Here is a 16711-nt window from a genome sequence, read left to right as displayed (position 1 = left end):
TAGTTCCCTGAGCCTGCCAGCGATGATTTCTGAGCACAGAACCATAAGAAACCCCTGAGCGCTGCCGGTATGGCCCCCCCCCCCCAAGCAATTTTTTAAAATTTCTGACCACTAGAGTTTATATTTTATTATTTTTTTGCCTTACAAATGTCATGTTTTATGTATTTATTTTTTAAATAATATCTTTTTTGTTGTTGTTGTTGTTTATTTTTGTTTTTGGGCCACACCCGGCATTGCTCAGGGGTTACTCCTGGCTGTCTGCTCAGAAATAGCTCCTGGCAGGCACAGGGGACCATATGGGACACTGGGATTCGAACCAACCACCTCTGGTCCTGGATCAGCTGCTTGCAAGGCAAATGCCACTGTGCTATCTCTCCGGGCCCTAATATCTTTATTTAACATCATGATCACAAACATGTTTGTAGAACCAGGAGGAACACCTGAGTGCTGCCGGGTGTGACCCAAGAACAAAATAACAAAGCTATTTCTTTTTTTGTTTGTTTGTTTGTTTATCCCTGACCACTAGAGTCTATATTTTATTATTTTCTTTTGGCCTTACAAATTTCATGGTTTATGTATTAATTTTTTTTAGTAATATCTTTACTTAAGTACCATGATTACAAACATGTGTGTAGAGCCAGGAGAAACCCCTGAGTGCTGTCGGGTGTGGCCCCAAAACAATGACATGAAGCTCATGACTTGAAGCTCACCACATAGAGTGATGAGTGCAGTTAGAGAAATAACTACACTGAAAACTATCAAAACAATGTGAATGAATGAGGGAAGTAGAAAGCCTGTCTCGAGTACAGGTGTGGGTGGGGTGGGGAGGAGGGAGATCTGGGAAATTGGTGGTGGGAATGTTGCACTGGTGAAGGGTGTTCTTTACATGACTGTAATCATACAACTACAATCATATTTGTAATCACGGTGTTTAAATAAAGATAATTTTTAAAAAAAAGCATCTTCAAGGAAGAAATATCACTAGCCAAGAAACTGAAAGCAAAAATAAACAAATAGGTCTACATTAAAAAAAAACCCACCACCAACAACAAAACCAAAACCCAAAAAGCAATCATGGTGCGTAAAAATAGTTTTTTCTAATTATTAAAAAAAAAAAGCCACCCAAAACAGAAAAAGCCGCCGATACATTTTTAGAATAAAAATTCAGTAAAGAGGGGCCGGCGAGGTGGTGCTAGAGGGAAGGTGCCTGCCTTGCAAGCGCTAGCCAAGGAAGGACCGAGATTCGATCCCCTGAAGTCCTATATGGTCCCCCCAAGCCAGGGGCAATTTCTGAGCGCTTAGCCAGGAGTAACCCCTGAGAATCAAACGGGTGTGGCTCGAAAAACAAAAACAAATCAGTAAAGAAAAATAAACAAAAACCAAAGCCAAAAAGCAATCATGGTGCTTAAAAATAAAATGTTTCTAATTATTTAAAAGAAAATTAAAAAAAAGCGACCCAAAACAGAAAAGCCACCAATGCGTTTTTAGAATAAAAAATTAGTAAAGAAAAAAAACTAAAACAAAAACCAAAAAGCAATCATGGTGCTTAAAAATAAATATTTTCTAATTTTTTAAAAAAATTTTTAAAAAGTCACCAAAAACATAAAAAACCACCAATGCATTTTTAGAAGAAAAAAACTGTAAAGAAAAAACAAACAAACAAAAAAGCCACAAGTCTCAGGGCCAAGCGCTGGTTCCGGCACTGCAGGCGCATCCCCGCCCAGGAGGCGCCGCTGCCGGCCAGAAGCGCCGCGCCGGCTCGTGATTGGCTGCCGGCGCCACCTCCCGTTGCGTAGCAACTGGCGCATCCTCACGTTGCCTAGCAACAGGCTCCCTCCCTAGCAACGGCGCTTTAGCAACCGCAACTGGGGGCGTGGCCCAGAGCGGAAGCCGGAAGCGGGCGGCCTGATCTCGCGAGAGTTGGGTTTGCGCGCGAATCCTCTAGGGCTGCTGTGGCCCCGCGGTTGCTTCTGATCCCGGCTGCTGCTTCTTGCGGCTTTCGGGGTGTACGGGCAGACCCCGACTCTACTGTCTCCCCGCCATGGAGCTCACGGGGGCCAAGCTCAGGAACCTGCCCTGGTAGGCGGAGGCCCGGCTGGAGTGGGAAACACGGGTTCGAGCCTGGGGTGGGGTTCGAACCCGCGCCTTGGGACTTGCACAAGAGGGTCTTTCTTGTCCAAACTTTCCCTCTTCTTATTTTATTTTATATTTGGGTGTTTTGGGGTCTTTTCGGGCCACACCCAATGTGTGATGCTCAGGGCCTCTGCATTCAGAAATTGCTCCTGGCAGGTTCCAGGGATCATAGTATATGCCAGGGATCGAACTGGGGTCACCCACGTGCAAGGCAAACGCTAGTTGCAATCGCTCTGGCCCCTCTGGTGGACCCCCAGACCCTGAAGCTAGGGTGAGCAACAGGCCTATATGTAGCAGCTTGAAAGTTGGCTCACCCCTGCCCAGAGACTGCTCCCCCTCACCTTCCCAGGCCGAATTCTGAGAACATGAGATGTCAGTTTGCATTCTAGAGGGGTCCAGGCCTCCCTCCTTGTCATAAAAGGATGTTCTGGTTTTTTTTTTTTTTTTTTACTAAGAGTGCAAGATAAGGGAGGTGGGAGGAGGCAGGAGTTGGGACTGGGAGATGTGAGAACCTGTAGAAGTTAAACTATTAACCAATGAAATGCTTGTCCTGCTAAGCATAGGGCCTATTGACCCTATGGAAGTGGCGTGTTGGTTTCATGCAGGGCCTTTTGTCTCATGACAAAAAGCTGGGGGGGCCCAGCTATAGATGATTAAACTCTCTTTTGCATTTTACATTATCAGAGGTGGTCTTCAACTCTCAGCGCCGGTCAGGTTATCTGCTTGGACCCCAACACCTTCCTCTTTTTATTTTAACGGTTTATTATACATATATTTGGTTTTCGGGTCACCCGGCAGCACTTGGGTTACTCCTGGCTCTATGCGCAGAAATCACTCCTGGGAGACTCGGAGGACCATATGGGGTGCCGGGATTCAAACCACCATCCTTCTGCATACAGAGCAGATGCTATACCTCCATGCTATCTCTCCAGCCCCCCAGTTTCTATATTTTTGACATTAGTGAAGCTGGTAGGATAGTATCATGCCCTCCGCCAGGGCACAGTGTCTCCACCTTGATGCCAAGATGCTTTTTCTCCTTCCAGCAATCTTCTTCGCAGTTGTTGGGCACATTCGGAATCATGATAGTGATCATAAAGTTCGAAAGCTTTCTGTTTCATTGGCACGTACCTTATTGCAATTTTGATGTGGAGTAGAACTTGGGTGGAAGGTGGGTAGCTATTTTACCAAGGCCCCAGGGTCAGAAACAGAGACTATACAGTGTACTAGGCTCTTTCCTTAGACCCCTTCAGATGCTGGTTGCATCCTTGGCACCCCATATCACTCCCTGAGGTCCCACCAGGAGTATCCTCTGAGCGCAAAGCAGAATAAATCCTGAGCACAGCTGGATGTGGCCCCAAACCAAATAAATACCTAGAAAACAGGCCTTCAAGTTGGACACCCCCTCACCTCTTTCCCAAGTGGATTCAGAACTTGCCCTTTACACTATCTTTCTCCCAGGAAATGCTCTTCATATTTACTTTTGAATCACTCTTGGTAGTGCTTATGGTACTGAGCGACCACATGCGTGACAAATGCCTGTACTATCACTGCATACTACAAACCTTCCTCAGCCCATCCCTCAAACACTTTAAAGACTTCGATGGGCTTTGACCTGATTTTGGTTAAGGACCAGTTCAGAAGACTTTATGGTAGCTTAAAAGGAAAATAATGCGGGGCCAGAGAGATAGCACAGTGATAGGGCGTTTGCCTTGCATACTGCTGATCCAGGACAGACCAGTGGTTTTGATTCCCAGCATCCTAACGGTCTTCATGCCTGCCTGGAGCGATTTCTTTGTTTTGTTTTGTTTTTACCTAGCCGTGCTCAGGGGTTACTCTTGGCTCTCCACTCAGAAATTGCTCCTGGCTGTGCTATCTCTCTGGCCCCCCAGGAGTGATTTCTGAGTGCAGAGCCAGGAGTTGCCCCTGAGCGCCGCCAGGTGTAACCCCCCAAAAAACCCAAAATAATAATATAATAATAATGCATCAAGCATGATACATGATGGATGCATCGCGCTAACTACATGGAAGGCATAGTTCCCTGGCACAGCCCTCCAATTCTTTGGTTCTCCCTCCTTTGTCCTTGAGCAACCGTTCTTACGGGCATTCAGTGGGGTTTGGGTGTTTATGCACAGAGAAGAAAACCCTGTAGCATGAGTCCCATGTGTCTGCCATCTGCCATTCAAAGATGTTTCCAGGTTAGTCTACTTCTGAGCACAGCTCTGGTTGGGTGGTGGCTTCTGAGTTCAATTTGTCACTTATTTTTGTATAATTTGCTCTCTCCTTTGACCTTCCCCCCTTCATGGTGTGTTGGATATTGGTTTAATAAAGAAAGGCAGTTCTAGCTTTTGAAGGAAGGAGGCTGAGAGTTGTCAGGGCAAAAAGCAGACAGGCTCCATGGCTCTCTCCTAACTTGGCTTAATATTTCTTTGCCACTTCCCTGTTTCTTCAGACCTGTTCCCCTGGGGTTGGAGGTACGGTGTATGGGATGACCTCACACCCATGTTGGATTAAAGGGGTTCCATCCTATTCGATATATGCTTGTTACTCATTGGCCGAAAGTACCTTTGGTAGAAGAAAGCCAGCGGCTTCGGCCTCTGGGATGCTGCTCAGAGTTTTTAGCTGTCTCCTTTTCACTTCCTGTTTCTATTCCACCTGAAGGGGTCTCAGCCACATTCGAATAGGGGGCCATGTGCACTGATGTTCCAGTGACGGGCACTGCACACTCAGTTCAGTTCAAGGAGGCCATGATGGTGATTATCCACCAGAGGGTCAATGCACTCATCATTTTTGGGGGTCTTCTTGGGTCCCTGAGTCCTGTGCCCCTGTTCAGGTGCCAGGGGTAACAGAAGTCTCATGCCCCAATCCCAGGGAATAGGAGGGATGCAAGTCTGGAAGCAAGAGCCAACATAGGAAATAATCCACATATGATTAAGGGGATAAAATAGTTTCAAGAACTCTCATACAAAAGCCTTCTGCTCCTGAGAAGCAGATAGCTCAGTAGTGGAAAGCCGGAAACTCGAGAGAGCTTTTTCCTAAGACCAGGGGTTTTTATTAGGAAGAGCCAGACCACACCCTGGGGTGGAAAACAGGGTGGTCTAAGGCACTCATCCAAAGGATGCTTCCAGGGGCCAGAGAGATCTCACAGTGGTAGGGCGTTAGCCTTGTGCATGGCTGACCTGGGATAGACCTGGGTTTGATTCCCAGCATTTCATATGGTTACCTGAGCTTGCCAGGTATGATTTCTGAGTGCAGAGCCAGGAGTAACCCTTGAGCACCACTGGGTAGCCCAAAAAGAACCCCTCCCGCCACATACACACCAAAAAAAAAAAACAAAAACAAAAACAAGGATGGTTGCTTCTGACCAATGAATAACAAGCATATATAAGCATATACTGAATATGGTGGAACCTGGTTAATCCAACATATAATTTTATTTTGTATTTTGGCCCACAACTGGTGGTGCTCAGGGATGACTCCTGGCTCTGCACTCAGGAATCATTCCTTGCAGTGCTTGGGAGGTTCTATGGGATGCTAGGGATCGAACTTGGGTGGGCTTCATGCAAGACAAGGGCCCTCCCCGCTGTACTTAACTATCACTCTGGACATCATGGCCAGGATTAAGAACCTCTAACCTACGTGCCAAGTCTTGAAGCTTTTGTTTCACTTCTGCTTTTGGTGATGCAGAAGGATTTCTGCACACAACCCAGTGCCCTCCCTCGCTGTCTTTCAGGGTTGAGAAATACCGGCCACAGACACTGAATGATCTCATTTCTCATCAGGACATTCTGAGTACAAGTAAGTGTATCCTGTCCCCAGGCTGGCTGGGATGTTTTTTTTTTTTTTTTTTCAGAGATTTTTTTAAATTGATTTTTTGGCCACACCCAGCAGTATTCAAGAGTTCCTCCTGACTCTGTGCTCAGAAATCACTCTTGGCAGGCTCAGAGGACCGTATGTGATGCTGAGGATCGAACCCAGGGCCTACCTGGGTTGGCTGCCTGCAAGGCAAACACCTTGCTGCTGTGCATCTTTCCGGCCCTCCTGGTGTGGTTTTTTTTTTTTTTTTTTTTTTTTTTTTTTTTTTGCTGATGTGGTTCTCTGCTGAGTTAAATTGATTCTGGTGGAACATGTCTCTTAAGACCCAGGAGCTGCGGGTTTTCATTTCCACATTTGCCTGCAAGTCAGACACAGGGTCTGGACCCCAAACGAAGGGTCAGTGCTTGCTGTGGAGACGTGGCAGCTTCCTGAAACTATCGCCTTTTCTCTCTCTCTTTCTCTGCCAACGTTCAGTTCAGAAATTCATCAGCGAGGACCGCCTGCCGCATCTGCTGCTCTACGGGCCCCCGGGCACCGGGAAGACGTCCACCATCCTTGCCTGTGCCAAGCAGCTGTACAAAGAGAAGGAATTCGGCTCCATGGTTTTAGAGGTAAAACGGACTATTTTTACCCTGCAGGGGGGATGCTAGTCCCCTCTTATTTTTTTACCTTGCTGGTGCTTGTTTTAGTCGGGGGTCACATCCAGGAATGTGGGGAGGTCAGAGGGCCGCCAGGACACACGTAGTGGTGTCAGGGAGTATGGGTGCAGGAATCCAACTCGGGGTCTCGCATGTGCCAAGCATACAGTCTGCTCTGAGCCCTGTCTCTGTTTGATAAAAGTCACTCGCTTTGGGGACAGAAATAGCTCAGTGGTAGAGCATTTGCCTTGCACGCAGCTGACCTGGAATGGACTCTGTTTCGATTCCCAGCATTCCATATGGTCCCCCAAGCTGCCAGGAGTGATTTCTGAGTGCAGAGCCAGGAATAACCCCTGAGAATGCTGTGTGTGACCCAAAAAAAAAAAAAAAAAAGCCTGGGCCTAGAGGGTAGGGCACTCATCTTGTAGACTCCTGACCTGGGTTCAATCCCCAGCATCCCATAGGGTCCTCAGAGCTAGGAGGGATCCCTGAGAGCAGCAGAGCCAGTACATAGTCCTGACCACCTCTAGGTATAGACCCCCTAAATAAAAATAAATAAATAAAGCAAGCCAGTTGCTCTGGCAAGCAAAGGAACGGACCCCAAATATTTCCATCCCACCCTGGTCTGGGTTGGTGTTGGCTGGAGGCCTGCATAGGTTTGGGTGTTTCTCATCGCTGTTCCCAGCTCTATCTAACCCAGGCACTTTCTGGTGGCCCATCCCTGGCCATCAGGAGGCTGAGCCCCCATTGGCTCTGAGCTCCTTCGCCCTTGGGTGCCAGTTTGTGGCTGGTCAGTAGGAACCCTAGCTGGGCTCCAGAATGCCCAGCCCTGCCTTGGGGTCAGCATGGACTGGGGATGGGCCGGGAAGTGGGTCGAAGAAGTGCTGGCTATCTCAGAGCCAGAACTGAGGTGAACGTCATCCTCCTGCTTCAGTGGCAATGCCACTTTAGTGACAACCCGCTGTCAGACCCAGGGACTCCTCAGTTCGCTGAGTGGCCTGAAAGGAATGAAGGTGACAGCAGCTCCGAGAGCAAGTGCACCAACTCTGACTGTGGCTTCTTTCTTCCAAACTCAGCTCAATGCTTCTGATGACCGAGGAATTGATATCGTCCGGGGCCCCATCCTGAGCTTTGCCAGCACAAGGACCATATTTAAGTAAGGACTCTGCGTAATCTGTTTCTCTAGAGATTTTGCACTGGTGAGATGATGCAGCTTAATTTAATTCTCCTTTTCCCCCTCCCTCCAACACTAGTTTCCTTTGCTGGTTTGTAAAACTTTTTAAAAAAAAAAATCATTTGGGGCCAGAGAAATAGCACAGCAGTAGGACGTTTGTCTCACATGTGGCTGACCCAAAATGGACTCGGGGTTGATCTCCATCATTCCCCTAGGGAACCCCTGAGTGGCCCAATAACCAAAAATAAATAAAATCATTTTTGCGATATGCTGCAGCAATAATACAGCATGTAGGGCGCTTGTCTTGCATGTGGCCAACTTGAGTCCAATCCCTGGTACCCTATATGGTCCCCCAAGGCCTGCCAGGAGTGATCCCTGAGTGCAGAGCCAGGAGTAAACCGTGAACACCTCCACATATTACCGGCCCCTCTCCTCAAAAAGAAAGCAAGCCAATGATTTTGGCAAAGCAAAAACACTTGCTTTAGGGCCCAGAGAGATAGCATAGCAGCGTTTGCCTTGCAAGCAGCTGATCCAGGACCAAAGGTGGTTGGTTGGAATCCTGGTGTCCCATATGGTCCCCTGTGCCTGCCAGGAGCTATTTCTGAGCAGACAGCCAGGAGTAACCCCTGAGTACCGCCGGGTGTGGCCCAAAAACCAAAAAAAAAAAAAAAAAAAAAAAAAAACACTTGCTTTAGATTTTGGCAAAATTGGTCCTGAATTGTGGCACTGGAGAGATAGTACAGAGGTAGTATAGCTTGTCTTGCACACGGCTGACCTAAACTTCATCACTGCCACCCCATATGGTCTCCTGAGCACTGCCAGGAGTAAACCCTGGGCACCACATCTGGGTGTGGCCAAAGGGGGAAAAAAGTTACAAGGGGAGTATAAAATTGGCATTCAGTTTACATTATCACCTTCCCCGGGATGCACTTGGTCATGTGATTAGCCGGCCCACAACTGGCAGATGACAGGGATGAGGGAGGGAGTTGGTTTCAGAAGGCAGGAGAGGCGGGGGCAGGGTGCAGGATAGAGGGCCTGGAGGAAGGGAACACTTGGGCTTGGGTCTGTGAGACTGATAGGAAAATCTCATGTGCTATCTGTCTTCTCCCAGAAAAGGCTTTAAACTGGTGATTCTGGATGAAGCTGACGCCATGACACAGGATGCCCAGAATGCCTTGCGCAGAGGTAAGCACCAGGGCTGCTGGCTGAGCGTGGGAGAAATGTGTGTGTATTGTGTCTATCTGTCTGTCTTTGTGTGTGTGTATGTGTATATATGTGTCTGTCTGTCTTTTTTTTTTTTTTTTTTGGTTTTTGGGTCACACCCGGCGGTACTCAGGGTTTACTCCTGGCTGTCTGCTCAGAAATAGCTCCTGGCAGGCACGGGGGACCATATGGGACACCGGGATTCGAACCAACCACCTTTGGTCCTGGATCGGCTGCTTGCAAGGCTAACTCCGCTGTGCTATCTCTCCGGGCCCGTCTGTCTGTCTTTCTATCACCAGGCTACTAGTTGAACATGGCTGGAAAGGGTGTGTCTGTGTGTCTATGTGTATGTCTGCCTTTCTATCTGTGTGTGTGTCTGTGTGTATGTCTGTCTATCACCAACAGCTGTGTGTGTGTGTGTGTGTGTGTGTGTGTGTGTGTGTGTGTGTGTGTGTGTGTGTGTGTGTCTTGGCTGAGGCCAGAGGGTGCTGTGTGCTTCATCTGGCCCAGAGACCCAAAAAGGGAACCCCACTGTGTCCAGGTCACCCCCTGTGCTAACCGAGACGTCCTCTCTCCATGGGGGAACATGGGCCCATTGGCTCTTTCATGTGGCCACACACTGCTCCTCTTCCTTTCATGGGGTCTGTTCCTGTCAGGAGTCCGAGTCCTGGCATAGGCTTCTTTGTCCCTCAACTCTGCCAGCCTCAGCGCTGGCCTTGGCTGGAAAATAACCCCTGGTGCTCACACCGCATGGGGCATGATAGAGACAGAGACTTGCAGGGTTTTCTTATTCCTCCTTCTTTCCTGAAGGTTCTGAGCCATGCCTGGTGGTGGTTAATCTTACAAGATTGGTCCCTCAGTTCCAGGAACTGAACTTGGGGCTCCCACCTATGAAGCATCTCCCAGCCCTACCCTGTGTCTTGATTTTTATTACTTTTTTGGGCCTGGGGGACCCTACCTGGCCACGGTTGCAGCTGCCCTCGCTTTGTGCTTAGGGGTCACTACCAGCAGTGCTTGGGGAACCTGGGAATGCTCGAGATCAGACCAGGGTCTTCCACATGTCAGGCTATTCCCTTAACCCCTGTGCGAGTTCTCTGACCTCTATATTGTCTGGTGGCATCCATTTTGAAAAAAGTCCACCTTAGGGGCTGGAGTGATGGCACAGTGCTAAGGTGTTTGCCTTGCACGTGGCCAACCTGGGATAGACACATAGGGTCCAAGCCTGCCAGGAGAGATGTCTGAGCACAGAGCCAGGAGTAACCCCTGAGCACTGCTGGGTTTGGCCCCCAAAATAAAAATAAGGAAATAAATAAAATTCTTAAAAAAAATAAACGAACAGCACCTTGGTCTCTGGGAAGTTTCTGAGGTAGCATGAGGGTTAGCACGCGGCTGACCCTAGTTAGATCCCCAGCACCATATGGTACAGAGGCCCTGGGCATTACCAGATTCTAATACCAGCTGGCTAAGGGTCGCTGGGAATGGCCTCATCTGAGTGCTGCTTTGAGGCCCCCAAATACATGAATGAATAAAAAGACCTTAGGAGAAGGGGCTACAATAATAGCACAGTGGTAGAGCTTTTGCCTTGCATGTGGCTGACCCGGGACAGACCCAGGTTCGATTCCTGGCATCTCATATAGTTCCCAGGAGTGATGGATGAGCTCAAGAGCCAGGAGTAACCCCTGGTTACTGGGTGGGGTATGGCTGCCAAAACAAACAAACAAAAGACCCTGGGAGAGGAAAGGAATCTTTAGGAGTTGGGGCTGAGGGTGGGAGGAAACCCCCAAGTCAGACGAGGGCCTGAGGTCTAGCTGCTCTGGTGGCCCATCCTTGGGCGTCTTGCTCTTCTGAGCAGCTCGCTCGCTGGGCCAATTCCTGCACAACAGTCAGAATCGAAGTCAATGCACCCTCAAATGCTCTCAGGCTTCCAGGGGGGCCACAGGAAGCCACCCCTCCACAGCCAGAGGAAGGTGGGGTGAGCAGTCCCTGACTGCCTGCCAGGAGTGAACTTTCTGTTGAGGGTGGGGGGAACCAGCAGGAGCAGCCAGGCAGAGAGACAGAGAAGCCTCAGCAGCTTGGGGAGCTGTGGGGGTCATCCCAGTGGCAGCTTCTGTGACTCAGCCCGCTCCAAACCTCCCGCTCTGTTGGGCGCCCGCACATGGCCCTTCGGGGGGCCTTGACATCCAGTGCTCCTCTTCCCCCGGCCAGTGATCGAGAAGTTCACGGAAAACACCCGCTTCTGCCTTATCTGTAACTACCTGTCCAAGATCATCCCAGCGCTACAATCCCGATGCACGCGGTTCCGCTTCGGCCCGCTGAGCCCCGAGCTCATGGTCCCCCGCCTGGAACACGTCATCAGGGAAGAGAAGTGAGTACTGTGGTGCGCTTCCTCCTTCCCTGAGCCCTCCCGGACCCTCCTGCTCTTCTGGGCACTGGAAACAAGCTGCCAAGTCTCGCTGAGCCCAAGGAGGGCAGGTTTGAGCCATTCTGGTCCTGGTGATCTGAAACCAGTCCCCGTGCCAGCAGGAGCTGCTTGCTGGGAAGAAGGTGGCTCATAGGCTGGACGAGGGGGCAGCTGTTCTCCAGAGCAGGGATTGCCCCTACACGGGTGTGTAGGCTTTTGGGGCTTCTAAGGTGAGGCTCTCCCAGGAAATGCAGCCTGTAGCCTGCATCTTTCCAAGCCAAGAGACCTGCTAATTCTGCCTTTTCCTCTTTCCTTTTATCATCTCCGAGCCTGCACCATTTCTGGCCCCTCATTCTTCAGGGGCCACTGAATCCATCATAGGGCCTTTATTTGATTGTATTTTGGTTTTGGGGCCACACCCAGCGGCACTCAGGAATCACTCCTGGAAGATTTGGAGGATCATATGGGATGTCGGGAATCAAACCTGGGTCTGCCGCATGTAAGGCAAACACCCTACCGGCTGTACTATTGCTCCGGCCCAGAGTTTTTTGTTTTGTTTTATTTTGTTTTGTTTTGGGTGCCTATGCTGGACATGCTCAAGGGTTCCTCCTGGCTCTGCACACAATGATTACTCCTGACGGGATGCTCAGAGGACCAGATGGGGTGGCAGGCATTGGACCCAGGCTAGCTATGTGTAAGGCCAGCACTCTTTCTGCCATACTCTCGCTCCAGCCTCCACAAAGTCTGTCTTGCCCTTTTTTGGGCCTTGCAGACTGGTGGTCAGTGAGCATATATTCATGAAGAGACCGAGTTGATCTTTTGCTCCAAACCCACCATTCTGACCCCTTCTGACCTTCCCCCCCAGAGTGGACGTGAGTGAGGACGGGATGAAGGCTCTGGTGACCCTCTCCAGCGGGGACATGCGGCGGGCACTGAACATTCTGCAGGTATGTCCGGCTGCTCGCACCATCTCCAGGCACTGTTCGGCCAGGTGGGCACTGCTGGCCTTGGGCACTGCCTGCCCTCCACCCACCTCTGCGGTTTGGGCCATTGAAAGGACAGTTTGCAGGGCCCGAGAGCTGGTACAGAGGGGAAGGATTTAAAGCTCTGGCCTCACACACAGCCATCCTGCCTTGCTCGTGGCCAACCTGGGACAGACCCGGGTTCAATCCCTGCCATCCCATATGGTTCCCCGAGCCTGCTAGAAGCCATTTCTGAGCACAGAACCAGGAGTAACCCCTGAGTGCTGCAAGGTGTGCCTCCCCCCCCAAATGTTAGTGGAAATGCTAATGGAGATGCTCCAGTATCTGAGTGGATCACCCACTGGGCTCACCCTTCACATTGCCTTACGGCCCCTCATGCCCTCTGCGCAGAGCACGCACATGGCCTTCGAGAAGGTAACCGAGGAGACTGTCTACACCTGCACGGGACACCCGCTAAAATCCGACATCGCAAACATCCTGGACTGGATGCTTAACTTGGACTTCACCACGGCCTACAGGAGTATCCTTCTGTGGGGCACGGAGGTGTCTCGGATGCCCTCATGGCTCCCCAGGATTGTGGCCTAAAACTGAGGAGAGGGTGGCCTGGGAGGGGAGGGAGGGGTGACATTGAAGGGACTTGGCCACCATGGAGATCTTGTCTGCCCCCACCACCACCACAACACTTGCCTTCTAAAAACCCTTATTGAAGATTAAATTTGGAGCACTGGAAGGGTTGGGTCAAGCGGGGGACCTAACGAGAACAGGGCTGCCTGCAGCAGGGTCACCCATTCATTTTCTTGTTCCCTCTGCCTTGACTGGGTATGCAGAAATCATGGCGCTGAAGACACTGAAGGGCCTGGCCCTGCACGATATCCTCACCGAGATCCACTTGTTTGTGCACAGAGGTAATGGCCATAGAGGAGGCGGCCTGGCCTGGCCCACTCTGGGGTTTTATTTCTGATGCAGCGAACAGGAATGAAGTACCCACTGGCCTTGCTGTCAGCGTTGTCTTACTATTTATTTAAAACTTTGTTCCCATGGGCTGGAGTGATAGCACAGAGGTAGGGCATTTGCCTTGCACGCAGCCGAACCAGGACGGATGGTGGTTCGAATTCTGGCATCCCAAATGGTTCCCTGTGGCTGTCAGGAGCAATTTCTGAGCGCAGAGCCAGGAGTAACCCCTGGACGCCACCAAGTGTGACCCAAAAACAAAATAAAACAATGGGTCGGGAGCAAAAGCGCAGCGGTAGGGCATTTGCTTCTCACGTGGCAGATCCAGGACAGATCTCAGTTCGATTCCTGATGTCCCATATGGCCCCCCAAACCAGGAGCCATTTCTGAGCTTATAGCCAGGAGTAACCCCTGAGCGTCACTGGATGTGGCCCAAAAAAACAAAAATTAAAAAAAAAAAAACAAAAAACAAACCTTTGTTCCCAAGGCCTGAGAGAGCAAGGAAGACCTTTTGCACATACCCAGATTGGGTTTAATCCCCAGCACCTCGTATGGTCCCTGGAGCCCCACCAGGAGTGATTCTTGGCCACAGAGCTAGGAGTGGGTCCAAAACCTTAATATCCAAAGAACTTGGGGGTGCCTGGCTAGTGCTGTTAGGAGCGGACTGCTGGGCTGTTAGGGTCCGTCTGTGTTCTGCTTATCTCTGGAATCTGCCGGATGTGGGTTTTTGGTTTTGTTTTGTTTTTCTGGGCGACACCCAGCAGTGCTCAGGAGTCACTCCTGGTAGGGGCGTAGAGGACCATATGGAATGCCAGGGATGGAACCTGGGTCAGCTATGTGCAAATCAAGTGCTCTCCCATCACAGCACTATCATTGCTCTGGCCCCTGGATTGGGGGCTGGAGAGGGGTTTGCTTGGGTTCACTCATTCCAGGTTCTTTCTCCCCAGTGGACTTCCCACCATCAGTTCGCATACATCTGCTGACCCAGATGGCAGACATCGAGTAAGTGTCTCTCCCCGCTGGACTCTGTCCCTCCTTCTCCCTCCCTACTGTCTTGTTTCTTGGGTTCACCCCTTCCTGACCCCATCATTCCTGGACATTACTGCCTTGTCTGAGGTGGTGTTACCCTGTTAAGACTGTGAAGGAAAGAGGGAGGAAAAGAGCAGATAGGAAGGACAGCAAACTTGGCCGAGAACCTGGACAGACCCAAGGGTGCTCAGGGATGACCATCTAGCCGGCTGTCAGAAAGGCATTCTGGCACACAAAATCATATTGGGTGCTAGAGTGGTAGCACAGTGGTAGACTGTGCTTTATACGCAGCCGACTTGGACAGATCCCGGGTTCAATTCCCGGCATCCCTTATAGTCGTGTCCCCCCGTCCCCCCCCCCCCCTGAGCGCAGAGCCAGGAGGAACCCCTGACGAGCCACCGGGTGTGACCCAAAAACCAAAATATGAAAACCCAGTAACTTTATAGAGTTGTTTGTTTTCCTGTCCCAGTTTGAATTTGCGCCCTGAAGGGGCTGAAAAGCAGAGATTGTGACTTACCCAGGTAGGTGCCCATCCTCGCCCATGCTGACCCTTCCTTGGTCTTCCTGTCCCTCAGGTACAGGCTCTCCGTGGGCACCAGCGAGAAGATACAGCTGAGTTCCCTCATTGCAGCCTTCCAGGTCACCAGAGACTTGATAGTTACAGATGCCTAGCCTAGAGGCGGGGACTCGATTGCAGCGCAGAGAAGGGCCCGTTATGGGGTGTGCTGCTGCCCCCCGTGAGGGAACCCAGCCTTCGTCTCTCCCTGTTTCAAGCACAGGGCATCGACTTTAAGCTGGAGTTCCACAGAACCGCAGTGACAGGTGTGGGCCTTTGCAAGGGGTGGGGGGGCTGGAAGCAAACCCCCTTTCTCAGAGCCTTGCTTTTCAGCAGGCAAGAATAGGGTCCTTTCCCTGCTGCAAAGACTTTGAAATCCTGTATATCTACAGGTTGGGCCCTCCACTTTTTTTGTTTGTTTTGGGCCACACCCATCGGTGCTCAGGGGTTACTCCTGGCTTTGAGCTCAGAAACTGCCCCTGACGGGCTGGGGGACCTTATGGGATGCCAGGAATCAAACCAGGTCCCTCCTGGCAAATGCCCTACTGCTGTGCTATATCTTGGGCCCTAGGGTCCCCATTTTTGGAAGGCACTAGGGGTGCCCCTGAGCCCAGCCCCCCACTACCTACCCAGCCTGAAAACAGGATTTTGTATATTACGTTTACAAACCTAACCCACTGCTCTTACGTCTTCTCCGACTAGCCTGGATTTCCACCCCCAAAAACGTACCCTAATAAAACAAGATTCAATTCTTTTTCTCTAAAAACTGGTCTTTTTGTTTTTTTAATTATTATTTCTCTTGCAGTACAAGAGTGATTCACAGGTTCCTAATGGTGTGGACAGTAGACATTTTCACTTTCAAAGATGTTGCCCCGCGGCCAGCCGCTGTGCTGGGCTCCCCCGTTGGTGCTGGGAGGGCTTGTCCAGGCTCAGGTGTAATCTGCCTCCTCGATGGCGGCCACATGGACTGTAGTGTTCTCCGGCAGGGACACAGCCCAGGCCTCCAGGGACTGGATCCCGCAGGCATGTAGAAGGCCCAGAGTGTCTGAGCCAGGTGACAGCAGAGCGCTAGGCTCTTCCCCCTCCAGGGGACTTGGCCCCTGGGACACCAGCTGAGTTGCAAGTCTGGGGTTCAGCCTTGAGTCTCGGGGATCCCATGAAGATCGTTTCAAAGCCTCACACAGCGCCTTGGCAACTCCTTGTTTCTAAAAGGGACTTTCTAATGGGGGGCATGGGGAAACCAAACCCCAAAACTTGAACTTCTCCCTTTGAGAAAACCTCACATTCCAAACATGGGTTTTTTTGTTTATCCCCTTCAAAAACCAAGGCTGGGTGCAGAGGATCCTACCTCCTCATCTGGGTGCATGAATGGGGTGGAAGCCTCTAGGAAAATAAGCCAGAAGGTATCATACACGTGTGGCCTTGGCTCAATAATAATTTAAAATATATTAGCTTTCCAAAGGCGGGTTCTGTTGGGCCCTGGGGCCCTGCTCACAGACCCTGCTGCCACAGAGGGGAGCCCAGTCCTGGAGCTGTTTTGTTTTTTTGGGGTCAGGCTGAAAGTGGCTGGTGAGTTACTGGGGGTTAAGCAGCAAAGGCAGCTCTTACAGGAGCATATCAGCTGGTGGGGGGACCCCAGCTGTCGGGCTGAAGGACTGTGAGTCTAGAGATCATTGAGGATAAAAACAAGACAGTGTACCATAACATCTGCTGAGAAAATACAAATAAATATGCTCTTCAACGGCAAACCAGACATCTCCCGGGGGCCATGCAACTTGTCAACCACTCAGCCAGGCCTGGATAATGCGCCCACCCTGCTCTTCAGAGCCA

The 16711-nt window shown here is 50.5% G+C and overlaps 1 protein-coding gene across 1 annotated transcript; it reads left to right on the top strand.

Moving 5' to 3' along the window:
- The first annotated feature begins 1951 nt into the window (after positions 1 to 1951).
- RFC5 (replication factor C subunit 5) lies at positions 1952 to 15024 on the top strand. The gene is made up of 11 exons (XM_049788840.1): positions 1952 to 2079; positions 5864 to 5928; positions 6421 to 6557; positions 7661 to 7740; positions 8870 to 8943; positions 11167 to 11326; positions 12228 to 12309; positions 12736 to 12865; positions 13173 to 13250; positions 14244 to 14298; positions 14901 to 15024. The coding sequence occupies exons 1-11, from the start codon at positions 2042 to 2044 to the stop codon at positions 14995 to 14997; spliced, it is 996 nt and encodes a 331-aa protein (XP_049644797.1). The 5' UTR covers positions 1952 to 2041; the 3' UTR covers positions 14998 to 15024.
- The last annotated feature ends 1687 nt before the right edge of the window (positions 15025 to 16711 follow it).

The sequence above is a fragment of the Suncus etruscus genome, chromosome 15 (genome assembly GCF_024139225.1).
Source record: "Suncus etruscus isolate mSunEtr1 chromosome 15, mSunEtr1.pri.cur, whole genome shotgun sequence".
NCBI lineage: Eukaryota > Metazoa > Chordata > Mammalia > Eulipotyphla > Soricidae > Suncus > Suncus etruscus.
This window is presented reverse-complemented; position numbering and strand designations above follow the sequence as displayed.

Coding starts and splice junctions, on each gene's coding strand:
- RFC5 (XM_049788840.1), top strand. CDS start 2,042: ATGGAGCTCACGGGGGCCAAGCTCAGGAACCTGCCCTG. Junction 7,741..8,869: donor AGCACAAGGACCATATTTAA/GTAAGGACTCTG, acceptor GTCTTCTCCCAG/AAAAGGCTTTAAACTGGTGA. Junction 11,327..12,227: donor CACGTCATCAGGGAAGAGAA/GTGAGTACTGTG, acceptor CTTCCCCCCCAG/AGTGGACGTGAGTGAGGACG.